The 22,453-nt window shown below is 36.5% G+C and overlaps 1 protein-coding gene across 2 annotated transcripts in view; it reads left to right on the top strand.

Moving 5' to 3' along the window:
- Positions 1 to 22,453, top strand: part of XIRP2 (xin actin binding repeat containing 2) — a 73,740-nt gene that overhangs the window by 33,293 nt on the left and 17,994 nt on the right. For both annotated transcript variants that reach the window (XM_045833007.1, XM_045832923.1), the window contains 2 exons: positions 21,780 to 21,890; positions 22,279 to 22,351. In XM_045833007.1, the coding sequence (XP_045688963.1) occupies positions 21,780 to 21,890; positions 22,279 to 22,351 (184 nt within the window). The remainder of the gene's footprint in view (positions 1 to 21,779; positions 21,891 to 22,278; positions 22,352 to 22,453) is intronic.

The raw sequence follows: 22,453 nt of genomic DNA, 5'->3' as shown, positions 1-22,453 counted from the left end.
TCTAATAGTATGTCAGTCTTTTGCTTGTTAAACGTACTTGAGATTTGTTTCTCTGCTAAGTCTGCCCCGGCCCTATAAATGGTAGATATATATATATATATATATATATATATATATATATATATATATAAAATAAGTTAACACATAAAATTAATATTAATTTGGAATTAAGAAATTAATATTAATTTGAAAGAATTAAGAAAAAGAACATTTCTTTTAGATTTCTGACAATTTAATGTCACCATTAGTAATAATTTCATAAGGTATAATAATTAAGTCCAATCTGCTTCTTTTATTCCTAATGTATTGAAGTCAGATGTTTCAGGACAACTAGCTGACAATTTAGTATCAGTTTGGGAGATCAGCAATGGGGCTAAACAAGTTTTCAAAATTAAACTCTCTGAGGTTAAAGATCCCTTCTGTTTGCTAACTGATCAGACTGCTTTATACTTATTATAAAAGGAGGTCTGAAATAGAAAAAAAAATGAGGTACAAGATACAGAAATATCCACTTATGCCAGACATTTTAAATTTGGGATAATATCTTATTTATATATTCTAGACAAGTCATGCTTTCTGGCTCTGCCTGTGTGTGTCACACTGAACAGTGTCACTGTGAACCTGTGTGGAATTTTTATGTAAATTAGAAAAAGGAGCTGGCCAATGGGGCCTCTGCATTTGGGAGGTGCAGGTAGAAGGGTCAGCTTCTTAAAGGAATGCATTATTATTTGGCTGTGGTAGTTAGTACTAACCATTTTTAACATTACCTGTTTAGATCTTGCCTTTCAAAACAGCCATTACTGATTTCAATATTTATGAATGAAACCCAACCCTCCTAAGGGATTATAAACCACTCAGTTTTTCTCCTCTTAATATTTAGGTTAGAAATATCACACCAGGATTGTTTCTGGCTTTGCCTTAGGACTGAATTCTTGCATTCCATGTCAGTGAAGGTATTTGTTATCCTTAATGGTAGAATGAAAGGACCATTTTAGAGGGATGTTTTTAATCCACTTACTACAACAAGTTCCATTTGAGAAGAGCATTCAGAATAATCTGCCCCCTCATCCTTAAGAGGGTGTGTTAAAATATGCTGGAGCAGGTTAGAATAAATGTATTATTGACATGAAACTGCCATTGTCTTTTTTCCACATTCATTTTCACTTGCCCATTCTATCATTTCTGCTTTTTAGGCATTCTTCGTCTTATTTTTCCTTTTTGCACACAGCTTTATTGAGATATGATTTACATGCCTTAAAATCCATCCTACAATTCAGTGACCAGAACACTTACATAGTCATTCAGTGTCATCACAAACTAATTTTAGAACATTCCCATTGCCCCAGAATAAACCATGGACCCATTAGCAGCCTGAGTTGTTCATTCTTTGTGGAATAGTCTTACAACCAGGGTTTGATTTTCACCTTCTCCTGTGAATTTCTTCTTCATTTTCTTCTACACGTATTTATTCAGTACTGAGTAGCTGTTTGCTTATTAATTGTGAAGTTCTAGAAGCCTCTTCTTTTCTGGAGTTGCTTTTGTATTATTTTTAAGTGGCTCAAGTAGAGAAGAACAGATGGAGTTCCCAAATTTTCAAGCATAGTCAGAGCAATACAGAGCTTAGGTAATTGCTTTCATGTGAAAATGACCGTCCTGAATCCATGTCAAGAGTCGGAAGTATTCATGACCTTCACTCCCTGCTGCCACATCTGATGTGGACCAGGAGGGAGCTGCAAGAGACAATGTGTTTCCTTCCACATACATCTGCTGCTGCAGAAATCTTAATGTCGACATCAGTGCTCTCTGAGGTTATTTGGATTTGGAACCATCCCTGGACAATTTTAGGTTGATAGAAATCATTTTTGACAGCTTGTGACAGATGTAATCTGACATCTGTGTGTTTTAGACTCTTTAAAGGTGACTTATAATTATTTTTTGCAAACTATGCATATTTTTATCAGCTTAATGTCCACATTGCAAATCATTTTTCATAAATGTGCTTTAAACCTACCTTTAGCTTTCTACCAAATGCATAATTTTCAAGGTCATAGATTGCTATTAAATGCTCCAGCCTAACCTAGATCTCTATCAACATACAAGGTTGTGACCAAAAGCATGTCTTATATTGTCTTTTAATTGTGTGCACCAATTTTAAATAATTATTACAATTTAAAATAACCTTACTCAAAATAAGATAGCTTAGAGTAATGGTTAGGCCTGTTGGGTTTGAAGTCAGACATCTCAGGTTATAATCTTCTGAGTTAGCCACCTAATCTCTTCTGTAAAATGATGATGAAGTAACAGGTGTGTTTTAAGGATAAAATGAGGTAGTCCCTGAAAACTCTTACTATAACGCTTGGCATATATAAATTGTTCAATAAACATCAGCTATTATCTTCAGCAGTATTAACAATATAGCCAAGAGAGCATCATCTAGTGGTAATTATTCTCAAAGTGGAATTCGATTCATAAACATTTTATGCGTATGTAAAAAGACAAAGACGGATGACATCGTTTGGTGCCTCACATCTTAGCTTTCTTTTCTGTTCTTTGGACCTGGGCATATGTTGCTCTGGAGTAATCAGTAACTTTAGTGCATGTTTTAAAAATTGTAATAGCAGGTCTTCTTTTGAGGAAAAAAAATGCTTACCCCTGATTCTAGGAAATGACAAGATGAGGGGACTCTGGGGAGGCAGAAGAGAGGAATGGGCCTACACTGAGCTTTGCACAAGTGCGCCACAGCCCTGGGATGCATGCCGTCAGGAAAGTCTGTTTTTCAAGTGGGAACAAATGAAGAACACAGCATTTAGTTTTGAAGTCTGCTTTATTCACAGTATTGTGACAAGATGTACCGAGAATAATATAATTAATATGTGTATTGAATCAGGCAGGAGAGAAAAGGCCACTACACTGCTTGAATAAATGAGGAAAAGAGGAAGAGTTGAGGGAGTATTGATTTTTGTCAGTTTCTACGAATGTTGTGGTTTCTCAGCACGTTTTAGCTGATGAATGGAAGGGAAAGAAAAGTATTTGTGAGGGATAAAGACTATGTCATGACATTTTCTGGTTTGTGCAGTTGAAGCAATGAAGATAAATGTATTCTTACAATTGTCTTAATAAAATATAGCACGTATTTTTCAACCTGAGTGCTAATATGTACAAGTGCTAAGAAACAAGGACTCCTATTTGCTGGAGAAGTGTTTCTTTTCCTTTGACACAGGCCAAGGAGTCATCCTGACCTTTTTCCAGATAGGCTGGTTGACACACAAACCTCACGTTGGCTGAGTGACTGCAGCAGAGTCCCAATGCTGCTGAGCTTAAGTGTGGTCTCAGGGAAGCACAGACGAGAAAGGACACATGCGTTGGCCCCCAGAGGCTTGCAAGTAAGGCTAATAGGGAGGTTAGACTTAACAGTTTTGCTCTGTTAAAAATTAAAACTTTAACAACAAATCTTTCACCTCTTTTCCCTTCCAAATGCAGTCCCTTGAAGCTGTTTATCTTCTACAACTCTTTCTCAGTGACTGTTTCTGAGTGCGCTTTGGTGAGGAAAAGAACATAAAATTAACTTTTGAATGCTGACTCAGAATCAGAAGACCAACTGTTTGCTAAGTAAATCAAACAAAACAATGGCCTCAACCAACTAAGGCAGGGGTGTCAAACTCATTTTCCCCAGGGGCCACATCAGCCTTGAGGTTGCCTTCAAAGGGCCAAAATAATTTTAGGACTGTATAAATGTAACTACTCCTTAACTGTTGAGGAGTTGAAATTATATTCAGCTCATGGAAGGCAACCACAAAGCTGATGTGGCCCCCTGGTGAAAGTCAGTTTGACACCCCTGATAAGGTCTATAATCCACCTGAGGCCTGGTCTGCATAAGCTGGTTTATACAGAATTCAGTTGATTGATGTCTGTTAACCAGAACTGCCCAGTTCCTGACTGTGCCACACGGCAGTCCAGCTATGCTTTCCACTAATCACTCAGTTTTACTTTCAATTCAGCAAGAACTAGAAATACAAACTCTGATCTAGCTGTGGGTTTCTAGATGAATTTAATGAATTGACTGTTTATTTAATGAGTTGACTGTTTATTTTGGGGTTAGGTTTTTTGGGGGGGTTTTGCTTTCACTCTTGCATTCAGACTTATCTCTGTTATGCTCATGTTTGCCCATTTTATTACTGCCTTTCACACCTGTGTCCTGGCCACTGCTGCCTTGCCACTTGCAGCCGATGACCTCCTAGGACTCTATGCCCATCTATACCTCCTCCCTTCCTATGTATGTCGTATGTCCACCGTCCTATAGTTCTAGAGGTAGGTCATGGTGGAATGTAATTTCAACTCTTTAACAATTAAGAGTAGTTACATTTATAGAGTCTTAACATTACATTTGGCCCTTTGAAGGCAACCTCCAGGCTCATGTGGCCCCTGGTGAAAATGAGTTTGACACCCCTGAACTAAATAATAAAACGATATAAATGAACTGAATAAAAATATTAAAACATTAAAAATAAACCAATTAAAACTAAACTAAAAAAAAATGAAAATATTACTTTAGGCCACACATTAATACAGCAAAAATTACTAATTAAAATTGAGATTTAACTTCTTATGAGGTCATTGTAATCATTCATTAAAAATCTTTTCATTGTATGAGATTATACAATCTATACACCTAATGCCTCTCGAATTTGTACCTTTGACATTTCTATACAAAAAAAATACTATTTTCTGAAAGACACAGAACTTAATTATAAAGTGATAAACTTTATTAAATGATGCAAACATGCTCATAGCTGTTTGACTCTTTAGAAAACTAAGCCAATGTGTGGTCTCCCCCAGGGCTACACGGTGTGCCCATAAAGTACAATAAAAATGCTTTCCATGATCTACTGACATTAATAATATTACTTAAGAGCCACACACTGTAACTCTCAACCTCTGCTCTCCCCAGATGGAAATGATGGTAATTGCTAACTGTCTGCTGAGATGTGACCATAAAGTCTCAGTCACGGTCCCTTTGCAGCTTCCAATTTCAGCTTCTCTCTGCAGTCTGTGGGTACTCCTACTAACTCATGGCTGGACTCACCCTCCCTCCCTACGGCCACACTGCAGGCCATCCCAGGGCATTGTTATTAAGGGAAACTCATTCCAACCCCACACTGGGAAGACATTCACAAAGTGTTTGCCCGGGCTTTTTGTGAAAACTTCATCTTCTTGGTAAAATAGTGCAATCTGTCCAGTACGTGCATTCAGCCTGCAGTCTCTTACTGTGCCATTAATAACTAAACAAACGAGTCTGCTTGGTCACTGGGGGTGGTTTAGAAATATCACCAGATGAAGGGTGCCCTAACACTGTTTCTCAGGCAGTCAGTGCCTTATTGGATAGGACAGATGCCCCTAAGTAAGGCTGAGATGCAAATACAGATTCAAGTGCTTCCACAAAATCCTGAATTGGTTACTTTTCTTTCCATGATTCACCTTACACATTCTCTGAAATAGGGTTTGTAGGAGCAATCTTTACCCCAATTATTGGAGAACCACAAGCACAGCTTCTCTTCTCAATGGCGTTGTGGGGTTCCTGTTTCTGTAAACCTATTTGTTCTTATAGAACCCATTTTCAATTTCCCTGCAGGAGACAAGCCCATGTACAGATATACCTTTTATGTCTTTAAAGTAAAATGAATTGGGATTGCTTTAGGAAAAAAAGGAGTGGTGTTGTTCTTTTCTCAGGGCCAAGAATTGTTGAGGGTGTATCACCTGGACCCTTTCCCCAAAAACACACAAGCGCAACACAGAGTTTCATGTTCTCAGCATCAGAACAGATACTCTCAAAAAGTACTTGATGTTGATAAAGATGCAAAACACAGGTATCTTGTCATTATGCAATTTTATGTTTTCTATGGGAGGGAATAGACATTTAGAGAAAGTTGGAATAGAAGAAATACATTTGTATAGCCTCTTCTTCAATGAGAAGTCTCATATTAGTTTAAAAATACAAATGTTCTCTTGGTATAATTACACTGAAAATAATATATGCAGTAGGTTATAATATACTAACAATATATTTTTTAATTGTTATCATAGAATAACAAGCTACAGAATTTTAAGCTCGGATTTTCCTCATTTTTTAAATATATTTTATTGATTATGCTATTACAGTTGTCCCATTTCCCCCCTTCACTCCCCTCCACCCTATACACACTCTCCCACCCATATCCCCCTCTTTAGTCATGTCCATGTGTCATACTTATAAGTTCTTTAGCTTCTACATTTCCCATACTATTCTTACTCTCCCCCTATCTATTTTCAACCTACAATCTATGCTACTTATTCTCTGTACCTTTTCCCCCCTCTCTCCTCCTCCCACTCCCCTGTTGCTAACCTTCCATGTGATCTCCATTTCTGTGGTTCTGTTCCTGTTCTAGTTGTTTGCTTAGTTTCTTTTGGTTTTGCTTTAGGTGTGATTGTTAATAACTGTGAGTTTGCTGCCCTTTTTCTATACATGTTTTTTCTGTATCTTCTTTTCTTAGATAAGTCCCTTTAACATTTCATAAAATAAGGGCTTGGTGATGATGAACTCCTTTAACTTGACCTTATCTGAGAAGCACTTTATCTGCCCTTCCATTATAAATGAAAGTTTTGCTGGATAGAGTAATCTGGGATATAGGTCCTTGTCTTTCATGACTTGAAATACTTCTTTCCAGCCCCTTCTTGCCTGTGAGGTCTCTTATGAGAAATCAGCTGACAGTCTGATGGGAACTCCTTTGTAGGTGACTGTCCCCTTATCTCTTGCTGCTTCTAGGATTCTCTCCTTCATTTTTACCTTGGCTAATGTAATTATGATGTGCCTTGGTGTGTTCCTCCTTGGGTCCAACTTCTTTGGGGCTCCCTGAGTTTCCTGGATTTCCTGGAAGTCTATTTCCTTTGCCAGACTAGGGATATTTTCCTTTATTATTTGTTCAAATACGTGCTCAATTTGTTGCTTTTTCCTCTTCCCCTTCTGGTACCCCTATAATTCGGATGTTGGAACATTTAAAGATGTCCTGGAGGTTCCTAAGCTTCTCCTCATTTTTTTGAATTCTTATTTCTTCATTCTTTCCTGTTTGTTTGGTTTTTTTTTTCTTCCTTCTGTTCCACTCTATTGTTTTGAGTCCCAGTTTCCTTCCCATCATTATTGGTTCTCTGTGCATCTTCCTTCATTTCTTTTATGGTAACCTGCATTTTTTCATGTAATTTGTGCCCAAAATCAACCAGTTCTGTGAGCTACCTGATCACGAGTGTTTTGAACTGTGCATCTGATAGGTTAGCTATTTCTTGGTTGCTCAAAAGGATGAGTTCTGGGGCACTCATTTGTTCTTCTATTTGAGCCATTTCTCTCTCTCTCTCTCTCTCTCTTATTTATTTATTTTTTTTTTGGTCTGGTTGCTCCTGTTATGGTGAGGGGCAGAGCCTTAGGTGTTCATTGGGGCTGGGCACCCCAGTCGCTAGATTGTGATGTTGTATGTGGGGGAGGGGGCAGGGGTGGGAGGGAACAATGGTGGCACCCCCACTCTCCTGGGATCTCAGTCCCTTCCCTGGGATCCTGGGCTGTGTGCTCCGCCCTGGTCCACAATTGCAGCCTCACTGGGTCTGCCAGTTGCCGCTTGCGTACTCAGGGTCCACCTGCTTCGGGCCCCCCCACCCCATGGCTTAGGTGTTCCCAGTTGCCTTAGGCACCCAGCTCTCCCTGCACTCCGCATGGTGCCACCCACGCTTGTCTCCGCCCCTACTACTGGTCTGGATGAATGGGTCTACTTCAACTTCTTGGCTGTCCGACTTCCATTCAGATAAATTCTCTATCAGTTCTGGGTGTTATTCTACCTCTAAATTGTTGTTGTTCTAATCTTGGTTGTGTGTGGAGGTATGGTGCGTTCACCTATGCCTCCATCTTGCCAGAAGTCCAATTTTCCTCATTTTTGAGTAGCAAGGAAAATTGTGATGAAAGCAATCATTAATGTTGCAGAATTGTTATGTTTGTGGAACTTAGTAAAATCTGCAAAATTTCCCATACAGCCACTTTTATGAAAATGGGTGTTTCCTGTAAACACTTGACATAAGAAGATATTATTAGCTCTTTCTGCTACTTTTGGGTCTGGTATTTCCTCAAAATAAATTTATCCTCATGGGTCTTTGAAAATGGTCTGATTGAGTCAGGGCTGTCTAGTCTTTGGGATGATCATTTGTTTACTACTTTGCATAATTTCAAATGCATTATCATGCTAAACAAAACAAGGAAAACACAAAACCTGAGAAAAAGAAGTGACATTAAGAAATTCTGGCTGCTGCCCTGGCTGGGTTGCTCAGTAGGTTGGAACATTGTCCTGTATACCAAAACATTGTGAGTTCAAGTTCCAGTCAGGGCACATACCTAGGTTGCAATAATTTCTGAGAAGTAAGGTTTCTGAAAATATATGGAGAGAATTATAGACACATATAAAACTACTGCTTCAATATCATAATTAAATGCAAATACATGGATTTCCTCCTATAACATTACTGGTGAGACAGACAATATCATTTTGCCCAAGCTGCAGATTAAATTACATAAACAAAATGATCATGGGCTCTGTGTTTGGCATCTATGCTCATTATAATATCTTTATCTCTATATTACAATATTTCTTTTTTTAAGATTTTATTTATTTCTTTTTAGAGAAGGAAGGGAGGGAGAAAGAGAGAGGGAAACATCAATGTGCAGTTGCTGGGGGTCATGGCCTGCAATCCAGGCATGTACCCTGACTGAGAATCGAACCTGCGACACTTTGGTTCGCAGCCCACGCTCAATCCACTGAGCTACGCCAGTCAGAGCCCAATGTTTCTTTTTATAATTTTGAGATATGTGATCAAATATTTATCCTTTAGTGTTTCATCAACCACAATACTTGAAATAAGTTTTAAAGATCTGTTGTTATTCCTTCTTATGAAAGTGGTGGGTGTTCTGTCCTTTGCAATGCACTGGTGCCTGTAATCTTAACTGGGACAAAATTTCCAGTCCAGGTCAAAGAGTATGTCCTCAAATTTCATCTGATTTATTTCTATTAATCCATAGGAGTTAAATGGCTCAATTTTTATTACCAGCTGATGTATATTTTTATGTAAAATGAAACTATTTATGCATCTACTTAAAGCAAATAATTCTTTGCCCTTTTTTGTAAGAACTTCTTTTCAATTTTGAGAGCACTTTAAATTCTGATATTGATTTTTCTATTTGTTGAATCTTTGCACTTGATGGCCCATATTATACTGATAGAAATAATGTTTTCACTGAATCACCAATCCTGAAAGAATGGAAACAAAATGTGTAGTTACCTGATATAGTAGTGAAAAGGACATTATGAAAGAGCCAGTAATATTTTAAGAATTAATATGCAATAAAAATTATTGCACATGATTATTAATTTTTGGACTCTTTGAAGACATGTCATAACTGTGCAGTTCTTTACCATATTTATTTACTTAAGGATAATGACTCTCCTTGCTTATCTCTCTTTTATTTTATTTTTTAAATTAAATTTATTGGGAAATATTGGTTATATAATTTTCCAGTGTACAATCTTATAATACATCAGCTGTATATTTCATCATGTACTCACTACCTAAAGTCTAGTTTCCTTCCATCTCCATATATTTGACCTCCTTTACTCTCTTCACCTCTCCCCACTCCGCTTCCCCTCTGGTTACCACCATACTGCTGTCTGTGTCTGTGAGTTACACTGTCTGCCCCAGCAAACCAATATCTCCTTACCAAATTACCTTTCTTGTTTAAATCAATCAGACTCTGATGCTTGAAATTGGGAGAAAATAGTAGATTAAATCACTACAGATGGTGGTATCAGTTCATGAAAGATTAAAAAAGATCACAAAGCCACTCTCTGGTCATGTCTTTATGAAAATACTTTTATGTCCTAGGGACCAGCATGATTTGGAAGAGTTGTAATATTCACAGGCACCTTTTTGCTTATTTCTCTCTGAATAATTCCCCCCCCACACACACACATACCCCAAATCCACTTCTAGTGGGGGAAAAATGTATGCATGGGAAACTGCTTCCTTTTTAGTTTTGGGGTTTAATTCTATAATGAAAAATTCATGGTAAAATTCATTGACATAGCCACAGACAATCTACAATCTACTACAATCTACACAGACAATCAATCTTTTTTCCTTTTTTGGCCTTGTTTACTATATATAAAGAGTTACTGGGAACACAGCAGACACAAAGCAATTGTGCAATGAATATTTTTAAAGTAAAGGCAGCAAATACTAATATAGCACTTATGAAACTGGATTTTGCATATATTAACTTACTTTTCACAATTACCTTCTGAACTAGGTACTATTATTATTACTCTTTTTGTAAAAGAAATGGACACATAGAATTTCTAAGTAACATCCAAAGAAAATGAGCAAATGTGATCATAATCGGGAAGGCTGACTCCAAAGTCTGTGCCTTCATTTTTTTTATTCAGCTGATAGTCATTAAGCTGATAGTCACTATATGTCAAGTAAAAAAGATTCAATGATGAGTATGATATTATTTTGCCCTCAAGGAGCTCACCCTATCAGAAAGACAGCCATATAACAAATAATTACAACTGAAATATGGTAGATTCTATGAGAAAAATATAAATGAAGTTTGTTAGGGCACAAAGAGGTTGTGATAAACTTTACTCTGGATAAAGGATTGTTAAGAAAGACATCTGACGGCAGAGAATGCTGCAGCTGAGACTTAAAATAATTTTTCATGAATATAGAATGGCATTATAGGCTAAAGGAACAACTTATGCAAAAGGTAAAACAGCACGATATTGAGGCATAAAGCTTGAGATGTGGGCAAAGGGCTAGATAATAGAGAACACTATAGGCTATGCTAAATTTTCTTTTACTTTATTCTAAGATAATCAAGAACCATTGAAGAAACTTATACAGGGGAATAATATGAATAGATATGCATTTAAGAAAGACTGTTATGGCTCTATAGGATTGATATAAAGGGGGTCAAGGTTAGATAGAAAACTATGTTAGGAGACTACTGAAATAGCAGATTAAATATATACATGAGAACTTAAATGGGTGGGAAGTTCTAGAATAAAGAGAGCATAGCCTGAAGAGATAATTAAAGATAGAGTTGGCAGGACTTATAAATCAATTGGAATTTGGTGAGAGAAGGGTAGTATGAAAAGGTATAAAAATTCTGTTTCTCTATTTTGGTTTGCATTAATTAACATGAGATACATGTTACCTGTTATTTTCTTTTTCTTCAGAGTATTTTCAATCTTTGTGCAGGTTCTTTCTTTCTAATTTCACTTCTCCTTAAGACTCTAAATTTTAACCTCTTTTTATTGTATTTTATTTTTATTTATATCCTAGTACCTCTTTGGTTTTAAGATGTTTTATGTCTATGTTAGATTGATATATATATATATATATATATATATATATATATGTCATATTACATAAATATTTATGTATGTCAAATACATATATAGATTTAATATACATCTACATAAAACTTCTGGAAGACATTCTTTACTAAAAATTGAATGTTTTTATATAATTCTGTTTTTTAGTTTATAAAATAAATATCACTTATATAACTTACATGTTTAATGGCCCTGTTGATAGTGCATCTTCTATATATTCTTTCTATGCATCTTCAGCATTTTGAACACTAGAATCTGGCTCCATAAACAATACTTTTCAGAAAGAAGAGGACATTCAGAATTCTAGGAGTTAAAGCCATAATTGTTTACTCAGAAACCTACTTTTTTTATGTCAAATATTTCTATTTTTCAGTTAAGTGTTAAAAAGTGATAGGTTTTGCTCCTTATGGCTAAATATGACCAACGCATAATTGTTTTGAGCCAAGAAACAGTTGAAATTAATTGAATGATGACACTTCTCTCATACAATAAGCTTGCATAATTCATGTATCCATAGGTATAATATTCTCTCAAGAAAATTTCAAGCTCACTGAACCTTTTTATTCTATTAAATGTAAACGTACATATTTTTATATTTTGTGCAGATATAGACATAGATGGAAAGATAAATAACTGGTAGGTAGGTGCATAGATAGCTAGATAACAGATAGTTAGAAATATAACCACAGAAACATTTATTAAAACAATACTGGTAATGACTAGCACAATGTTATGGAGGTGGTTGATGCTCAATAGCTGTTGGCTGAATAAAAAAATGCATATGTGAAACTATATATGATCACTTATATTTAGGGATTCAGTATTTTAAAGGAAAAGCCACTGTCCTAAATTTTTTTATGCTTTTCATCACCAGTCCCTTAGGACACTGAAGTCCAACTTGTATACACTCACAGTTTTAGGCAGGACTACAACTAAACCATGTAAAACTGAGGGCTTTATTTCTGAGTATATCCAGTTATACAAAGGATCAAAACTAGTAGGGCTTTGGTCAAGGTGGTGGCATAGGCAAATGTGGTAGTAGGAGCCTCCTCAACCAAATCAAAACTAAAACAAAGCTACAAAACAACTATCATTCAAAACTGCCTGAAATCTAGCTGAACAGAAGTCTTATAACTAAGATACAAGTATATCTATAAGATCTGTCCAATAATATCAAGCCATATGATATGAAAAATAGAGACATTTATTGAAGAAGATACCAGATACAAAAAACATTGTAAATAGGATAATGATGCCTCAGTCTCCTTCAAAGTTGGCACCTTGAGACCTCACATAGTTCTCCCAATCACCATCAGCTGCCGCATCTTATTTTCCTGAATCTCATTAAAAGTCTGAAATTTCTTCCCTTTCAAAGGTGATTTTGGTTTTGGGAAAACTCAGAAGTCACAGGGCACCAAATCTGGGCAGTAGAGGGGCTAAGTCAACTGGGTGATTGGATGTTTTGCCAAAAATCTCTGCATGAGACATGATGAATGAGGGGGCACATTGTTCTAGTGAAGCTGCCAATCACCAGTTGCCCATAGCTGTGGCCTTCTGAATGATTCAAATAGTTTTTGTGTAGGAATGTTTAAGCTAAATGCAAAATATGATGCAGATTTATTGTTCTACTGGCTCAGTCATTTTGAATGTGACCACCACACAGTAAACATCTTCATTCAGTGTTGCCTACCACCTTCACTGACTAGTACAGTGAAGTGGTCATTGTTATACTCACCTACCCCAGTCTACTCACCTTGGCTACTGGGTTACATCAATGGCTCACCTTGGCAATGGGTCACACAAACCATTCTCATTATACTAGCAATGGCTGGACTTTTTCCAGACAGACTTTGTATAAAGAAAAAGCCACATTTAGACTGGTAGGAGAGGCAAAGACAGAACGGGCTGGTCTCACACCTATGTGTGGTAAAAAATCAGGAGGGGTATCTTGGCAGTGGCAGTACTCCCTGATGAGCAAGGGGCCCTAGCCCCACTCTAAATGCCCCCAGCCCAGGGTTCCACTGCCAGGAAGAGATGTCCCTATAACTTTTGCCTGATAAAACCAACAGAGATTGTAGCTGTGTGAGATAAAGGGCTACTAAAGTCCCAGGAATTTCTCTTAAAGGGCTAGCACACAGACTTACTCAGACTCACTCACTCTGAGCTATAGCACCGTAGCAGAGTTTCAAGAGTCCCTAGAGATATACCAGGAGGAACTGAACTTTCTGGCTTCAGGGTGAGCTTTCTCCCAGGCAAAAGAACCAGCAGAGATCATTGTTCCATTTCTTGGCCCTCCCCCAACAGAGACAATAGGCAGGTGCCATATCTAAATCTCCATCAACCTGGCTAACACTGTTAGCCCACTCTGGTGATTTCCTAAGACCTTGCCCGACCCAACTTCAGGCCCATCCAGTGGGCCTGAGGCTTTTCCATACAAACTGCCTCTTGACTCATGCTGCAGGCCTCCCTATAATCTCTCAAAGATTCACAGACCACAAACAAGGAACATCTGGCCTTGGCATGCCCCATTCCTCTTGATAGGTGGCTCCAGGCCTGGTACTAGCTGAAGCTGGCCTTGGTTCACAGCCTGACCCCTCCCAGGTACCTCTAGCCTAGAACAAATAGCATCCATCTGCAGATCACTTTGTAGATCATGCAGGGTGTCCTGAGCAGGGCATAGGAAGTAGATGAACTTTGTCTGCACCTCTTGGGAGGCCCCAGAGCCAGCATACCCAGTGGAGTGCTTCAGGCTGTGCCAAAGCATCATCCAACCACCTCCACCATTGACACACACTCAAGGGGCAGACTCAGGGGGCACTAGAGCCCCAATGAATAGAGTTCTGCTTCATGTGGTCATTGCCAGTCCTCACAGCCAATCAACTTCAGGGTAAATCTCTTCTGCTGATAGTAGTCCAGGCTCAACTACAATAGGTGGGTGCACACAGCCCACACAGGGGGCACAGCTGGAGTGCCTGGCTCAGGTGACTAGGGAGCCTGTGCCACTAGGCCCTGCAAGACACTTAATACATAAGACCATTCTACTAAGACTGGGAGATGTAGCAGTTCTACTAAATACATAGAAACAACCACAGGGAGCCTACCAAAATGAGGAGATAAAGAATCATGTCCCAAATGAAAGAATAAAAAAAAATTCCAGGAAAAAACTATACAAAATGGAAACAAGCAACTTACCAGATTCAAAACATTGGTTATAAGCATGGTCCATAATCTCAGTGAGAACTTTAACAAAGACATAGGAAGCATAAAAAAGAATGAGTGAAATGAAGAATGTATTACAGGGAAACAAACTAGAATAGCTGAACAAGAGAATCAAACCAGCATTTTGGAAGACAAGGAAGCAGAAAACACCCAATCAGCACATTAAAAAGAAAAAAGAATCCAAAAAAGTGAAAATAGTTTAAGGAACCTCTGGGACAATTCCAAGTATATCAATATTCACATTATGGGGGTTCCAGAAGAAGAGAGAAAAACAAGGAATTGAAAACTTATTTAAAAAAAATAATGACTAAAAACTTTCCTAGCCTGGTGAAGGAAATAGACATGCAACTCCAGGAAGTGCAGAGAATCCCAAACAATATGAATCCCAAGAGGCCCACATCAAGACATATCATTTAAGCCCTGGCTGGCATAGCTCAGTAGATTGAGCGCAGGCTGGGAACCAAAGTGTCCCAGGTTTGATTCCCAGCCAGGGTACATTCCTGGGTTGCAGGCCATAACCCCCAGCAACAGTACATTGATGTTTCTTTCTCTCTCCCTCTCTCTCTCTCTCTCTCTCTCTCTCTCTCTCCTTCCCTCCCTAAAAATAAATAAATAAAATATTAAAAAAAAACTTTAAAAAAAAGACATAATTTAAATGCCAAAGGTTAAAGACAAAGGGAGAATCTTAAAAGCAGGAAGAGAAAAGCAGTTAGTTACCTACAAGGGAGCTCCCATAAAACTGTCAGCTGATTTCTCAACAGTCACTTTGCAGGCCAGAAGAGATAAGCACAAAATATTCAAAGTGATGAAAAACAAGGACCTACAACCAAGATTACTTTACCTAGCAAAGCTATCATTTAGAACTGAAGGACAGACAAAGAGCTGTCCAAACATGAAAAAGCTAAAGGAGTTCATTATCACAAAACTGGTATTATAAAAATGTTAAAGGGTCTTCCAGAAGAAAAAGGAGAAGGAGAGAGGAGAAGGAGAAGGAGGAGAAATGAATAACAAAATGGCAATAAATACATATCTATCATCCATATGTTCATTACAGCATTATTTACAATAGCCAAGATATGGAAGCAATCTAAATGTTCATCAATAGATGAATGAATAAAGAAGTGGTGCATATATACGATGTAATATTTCTCAGACACAAAAAAAGAATATAACTTCCATCTGCAACATGAATAGACTTAGTATTGTGCTCAGTGAAATAAGTCAGACAGAGAAAGACAAATGCCACATGATTTAATTTACATGTGGAATCTAAAAAAATAAGGTAAATGAACAAGCAGAACAGAAAGAGATTCATAGATGCAGACAATATTTTGATGGTTGACAGGTGAGAGGGGGTTTCAGGGAGTGGATGAAAAAGATGAGGGGATCAAGAGGTACAAATTGGTAGCCAATAGTAATGGGGATGTGAAGTACAGTATATGGAACAAAACCAATTATTTTGTAATAACTTTGTATGCTGTGAGATGGTTACTAGATTAATCGGGGTGATCATAAGTTATATAATGTCTAATCACTGGGTTGTACACATGAAACTAATGTAATATTGTATACCAACCATAATTAGAAAGTAAAAAATAATAATTAAGAGATTTTTAAAAGAATTGCAGATGCCTTGATTCTTCTTTCTCCTTGATATTTTTGCTTTTTGTGTAAATTAAAAATGAGGATAAAGTATTGTTTTTATTATCATCATAAATATCTCCACTTCATTTTTTGATGTCAAAAAATGAATGAATAAGTCAAAAAGATGAATGAATAAATGTAGTTCTGCCCAGTGCCCTTGGTTGCTGTTTCTACAAGGTGTGTGACAGCACATCAGACCCACCACCACAGTGAACAATTCACTAAAAATAATAGCATTCAAACTGTGCCATGAAAATCATTTTATTAAACAGCTATATGAAAATATATTTCCTTATTTTTAAAGGTTCTTTACATTTGTGTATGTGATTGCTACCTTTGTGTATATTTGGTTTTTGGGTACAGACTCCTCCTCTTTCTGGTGCTGCCAACTACTCATATAACATCACAGCACTCTCTGGATTTTTCCATAGACACTCTGATCACTTGCAATTTTATCAAGAGGCTTCTTTCTAACTATACTTTGTAAAGTGATTGACATAGGACTGTTGTACACATTAGCTTCAGTGACTCCATCTGCCAATTATGAAATGTTCAGGATCGAAGATTGTCATTCAAAATACCAAAAAATAAAATTGTAGAATTATGTGAAACATCTTAGAATCAAATTTAAAGTAGATTTTTATAAAATCATAAAGTGTTCACATTCCTAGGGGGGAAATGTGGCCATTGGTCCATACATTCACTGCTCGATATTTTAGGGGGCATCTACTACCTACCAAGAAACTAAACATTGGGATTTAAGGATCCATGAGTTCAGTTAAAGGAGAGTTTCACATTATCAAATAATGCCTGTGAAGTGTTATAGGTAGATAATAGGCTTGTGTACTGACAGTATAGAAATACAAAAAAAAAAAAAGCAGGAATAGATAACTCTGCCTAGAAAAGTTGGGGAAAGTTTCAAAGAGAATATAGTATTTGAGCCAAGATTTCAAAAGTGTATAAGTGACTATGGAAAAAGCCTTAACCTGAAGCTCAAATCCTAGGGATGTCAAATTTTATACTGCAAGTTTTGAAAGTAAACTTAAAAAAATAAAGAGACAAAATTCAGGGTAAAAACCCCCCACAAAATCATGTTTGAATTTGAATATATCCAACTCTAAACAAACACAATATACCAACCACAAATTTTTATGCTCATTGCTTAGAAGAAGAAACTGATTATTCTTTCAAACCTTGAATCCACTGACAATTTTGCTAAGGTAAATAGCACATTTTTGGTGTTGTTTATATCTGTTTGACAAAGAGGAGAGGAATATTAATATATCATAACTCTAGTTTTATTAAAATGAGATTAGCGATGGGTAAAATTGCTTAATTACTGGCATTGAGCATGAAATGCTTTTTCCACTCTAGTGAAGCGGTTATCATTAACTATTCTGCCAGTCTTTCATCATACTTTTTTTCTATTGGCTATACTTCTAGGAATCAAAATAATACTGAGTCACCATAAAAAAGTCTGTCCTATTATTTCCTTACTCATTATACTAGAATGAGTTTGCATTCTTTTAGCAGAAATGTATGCCTTTTTCTGTAATGATAATAACAAGGGCAAGTTGAATAAGCAGAATGTGAACTCTTTCCTGTGCTGTAGAAACCTCCTTAAAAGAAGTGTATATCAAGCATAGATTTTTGTGATATACTTGGCTAATACATGAGTTGATCTCAGATTAGCTTGAGCTATAGAAACATCATGATATTATTTTTTTAATTATGCACATTTTCTCTTTTAGATTCCAAAATGAGAGTACATATATCATCTGGTTTTCTTTTTCTTAATGGGTGAATTGGAGGAATAAACCAAATTGAACTGTACTTTTAGTGACTTCCCCAAGTTTAGGACATACCTAGTGGAGGAGGGAGTTAGTACTAATCCCCCATTTCTGGATCCTGGTTAATTCACTTATGACAAAAAACTGCATTTTGTCTCTTGCAGCCTTACCTGTATTTGAATGTAATTTTATGGAATCAATTTAATGAATTGTTTTGTATGAATTTATATATGGTGTTCTGGTCAGAATTGTTTATTTCACTTTATTTAATTAATTTGATTTCTTCCTGAGCAGTACAATGATTCATCCTTTCACCTAACCCTAACTCTATAGATACCAGCCATTGGGAAGAATGAAAGTTGGAGTTAAAATACAAACAAAATAGTTGCAAAATGATGGAAACAAAATCTTGCTGTATTTTAAAACAGACTTCATGTAAATCACACTAACCAGGGGTCAGTAAAATTGATGCATTGAAATGAATATACCAAATTAAGGTAGCAGTGATAGTCCATTTAGTAATAGCATGTAAGGGCTGAAGTAGAAACTTACAACTCTAAACTTGTACTGTCTATGTTGTGTCATCTCTTACAAGAATATATATTTGAAGATGATAGGCATTGAGTGTTTTTACTCAAGTAGATACATATTAAGTACAAAATGCCCCTGAAAATGATAATTTTTAAAATGTGTCAAACAGCTGGTGGTGACCAGAAGGGAGGAGGGAGAGGGATAACAGGAGGAAGAATAGGAAGGGGCAAGCAAAGGAACACGAATAGAGGACTCATGGGCACGGAAGAGAGGGGTGTTGACTGTGGGAGTGGGGGAGGGTGGGGGAGGAGTAAACAATGGGGGAAAAGGCAGGACAACTCTAACTGAACAACAACAAAAAAATAAAATGTGTTTAAGATACATTTATTTACTCCCAATGTTTTGCATTTGTCTTTCTCAACACACAGATTCACATCACTGACTTCATTCTTTCAGCCTGATGCTTAGCAACAAGTATCAGACTCTAAAATTTCTATGGGTTCCAGGCAGATTTTTAAAAATGTCAACTTGGTGTCAAATATGCATGAGTGATGGGAACGGTGACTAACTGAGAAGCATGTGCCCCAACTACAAAGGTTGGCTGCCATTTTGGAGTGTGAACCTAGTGTTGCCAAATCTTCAAAGTGTTCAAAAGCAGGCAGAAATCTTTATGAGTGTGTGTGTGCCAACCAATTCAAAAGTTTGAATACACTGAGGGGCCAAATGAGCATGCCTCTAGGCCAGAGATTGTCTCATGGTCTTCTAGGTATAGATGTGATTCAATAGCAATGGCCATGGTGCCCTTCAGTAAGATTACTGGTCAGATTCCCACTCCTCTTTGCTCTTTCACTGTCTGTTTAATTTGTACTTCTTATTTCTCAGTGTGTCATAAGAAAGCCGTAGAGTTCTCTCATTATATCGCTATAGATGGGAACACTTGTTGCAATTGTGAACAGTTGTCGTGCACAGAGATGATACTTACACCCATGCATTTCTCTGCTGTCTTCAATGCCTGTTATTGTTCCCTCCAGCCTAATATGTTGAAATCCTTAAGTAAAACTTGATTATGCAAAGCTTCTTATTAGATGGGATTATGATTCTTTCAATTTAAAGCAAAGAATATGGTTTATTTATTTCCTATACTTCCTCCTGATAAAATACATGTTTTGTTGATTGTTCTACCCCCCCATTTCCAGAACATTTTCTGGCAAATAGAAGTTTGGATAAAATTAAGTGACTAACAATGTTTTGCTATTTTAATCATTTATTCACTAAGTAAAATTTTCCTTAGCACAAACTGTGTGTTAAGCATGTTATCCAATATCATTTGATATATGTGGATCATTAACTTGGCCTAGAAAACTATTCTGCTTGAAAAAAAAATTACTGGTCTTCAATTTAGTGAGACATAATCTACGTTTTTTTCAGCTTTGTTGGGGTATAATTTAAAAATGTTAAGATATTTAAACTGTACATCATGATGATTTGATATAGTATGCACTGTGAAGGGATTCCTCACATCTCTTTAATTAATGCATGCAATGAAATGTAGTCTACATTTTAAAGTGTGAACCTCGTACATTTTGCTTCCTACTCTCTGAAGAACTTTTGAGAGAGTATCTACTTTTTTCCTTAATTCTCCCTCCTAGAAAAGTATAAATAAAGATCAGATCATAGCATATATCTCTAACTAAATATCTGATTGCTGCTTGGTTAATCAGAACTTTAATCCTTATACCAAATAACACTGCTGGGGGTGAGGGGAAACCGCACACACTAAAAGTACACTAGCAAATTATATATAAAGTCAAGATTTCATGAATTGATTTTAAATGTATTCTTGGTTTAAATGATTAGAATTTGATAACTTAAAACTATTTACCTCCATGTAAAGCATAAACAAAATAAAACTTTAGTGCTCCTATTTGAGTAATAATAATAATAAACACTTGACTATTCTCTACTAAATCAAATTTTTAAATATTAGATCTCAAAATCAGTATTTGTTAGTGATGTTGATATCAAGATGAAAGTGAACTCCCAACTTTAAACAAGTTTAAATACATGTGTTCTTAAAGAGTCATCTGTTCTAAGATTTTTAGCAGTATGTCTACTGCTTCATCATATCAATCAATCAATCAATTTTATACTTGTGTCAGACCCCAGGAACAGGAGATTTAAGCTTACAATTCAGCCAGGGTCACTGTGCTAACCATAACCAAAGGCATGTCTATGTGTGGGAAGACAGAGCTACACACTAGCACAATATGGTCTCTTTATATTGTTTATATTTAATGGTCACAACCTTCAATTGAACTCTGGATGTGTCATGGAACTAGATGGCCAATTTGAAGACTAGATGTCTTTCTGTAACATGAAAAGTTGGCTTATAAACAACAAAATATATTTACTTTACATCAAGGATTTGCATTTTGTTTTTAAGGTTCATATTTCTCTTACTGGGTACAAGACACCTTATTAACATTTGTTGCTTACCATGGGTAGGAGGAAAAATAATGGCTCCTAAGGACATCTATGTCCTAATCCCCAGAATTTGTGAAAATGTTAAATTATATGGCAAAGGAGAATTAAGATTACAGATTAAATTAAGACTACTAATAGACTTTTTGACAGGGTGATAATCCTGGATTATTCAGATTGGTCCAATGTAATTAATTACAAGGTACTTAAAAATAGAAGGGGGGTCGGATGAGAGAATCAGAGAAACTGCAGTGTAAGAAACTCTCAGTCTGATAGAGAAAGGAGCCATAAACCCGGAAAACGGGCACCCTCTAGAACTGCAAAAGGGAATAGATTCTCCCTTAAAACTGAAGAAAGGAATGCATACCTTCTGACATCTGCCAAAACCCAGTGAGACCTAGTCAGGGCTTTTGACTTACAGAACTGTAAGATATTAAGTTTGTGCAATTTTAAGCCACTGACTTAGTGATAATTTGTTACAGCAGCCAAGCAAACAAATGTACCTAGGAAACTTAATTTTTTTTCAGAAGCCTCTGTCACTGAAATTACATTAACAAAAGGTTAAAATTTTCAGACTTTTATTAAGGTATTGTTTATTCATCTATCCATCTATCTATCCATTCATTCATTCACTCATTCATTCATTCATTTTCAGGAGGTAATTCACGGCAACCAGCTTGACATTTCAAGAAGCAGCCAGGAAGTGGAAAGAAATGAAAAAGAAGCTTCCAAACTACACAAAATGGGTGGTTTTGGAACAGAAATGGTAACTACTTAGAAAGACATCACTTTTTTAACAGTTTTCAGAAGTGTGTGGGAATTCTGACCTTGTTGTAAGCAACTGCTTTTATTGTCCTGTATGTATCTAATATTAGTACATAGCATCATCTCTTTCCCTATTTTGGAGCTGACATTCTTAGAAACATAAAAGAAGCACCCTAAAAATATGAGTGAATGTTAAGTGTCAATTAATATATGTTCTGATATAGCCTGAACCCATGCATTAAAGCACATGATAATGGTGTTTAATTAGCATCTTCGATGTGCACTAAAGTTTAGGTGAAAGTCACTGTGAAATGACGTACTCATGGACAGTACTGAAATCATTGACTTCTTAAAAACAATTATTTATTTAAAATTATCTTTAAACACAGATCTCTCATCTTGAAAAGCATACTGAGGAAATAAACCAAGCTTCTCAGTTCCATCAATATGTTCAAGAAACAGGTAAGATCTGGCATTATTTGACTCCAATATAGCTTTCTTCTATTCATGTGTCTGTATTTAAATGGAAGAGTTCCAAGGCACAGTCTTCTCACTATGTAAAGT

Source organism: Phyllostomus hastatus, unplaced genomic scaffold, assembly GCF_019186645.2.
Source record: "Phyllostomus hastatus isolate PE091 unplaced genomic scaffold, TTU_PhHast_1.1 phas_contig_1, whole genome shotgun sequence".
NCBI lineage: Eukaryota > Metazoa > Chordata > Mammalia > Chiroptera > Phyllostomidae > Phyllostomus > Phyllostomus hastatus.
Note: the sequence above shows the minus strand (reverse complement) of the source record. Positions and strands in the feature narration are given on the sequence as shown.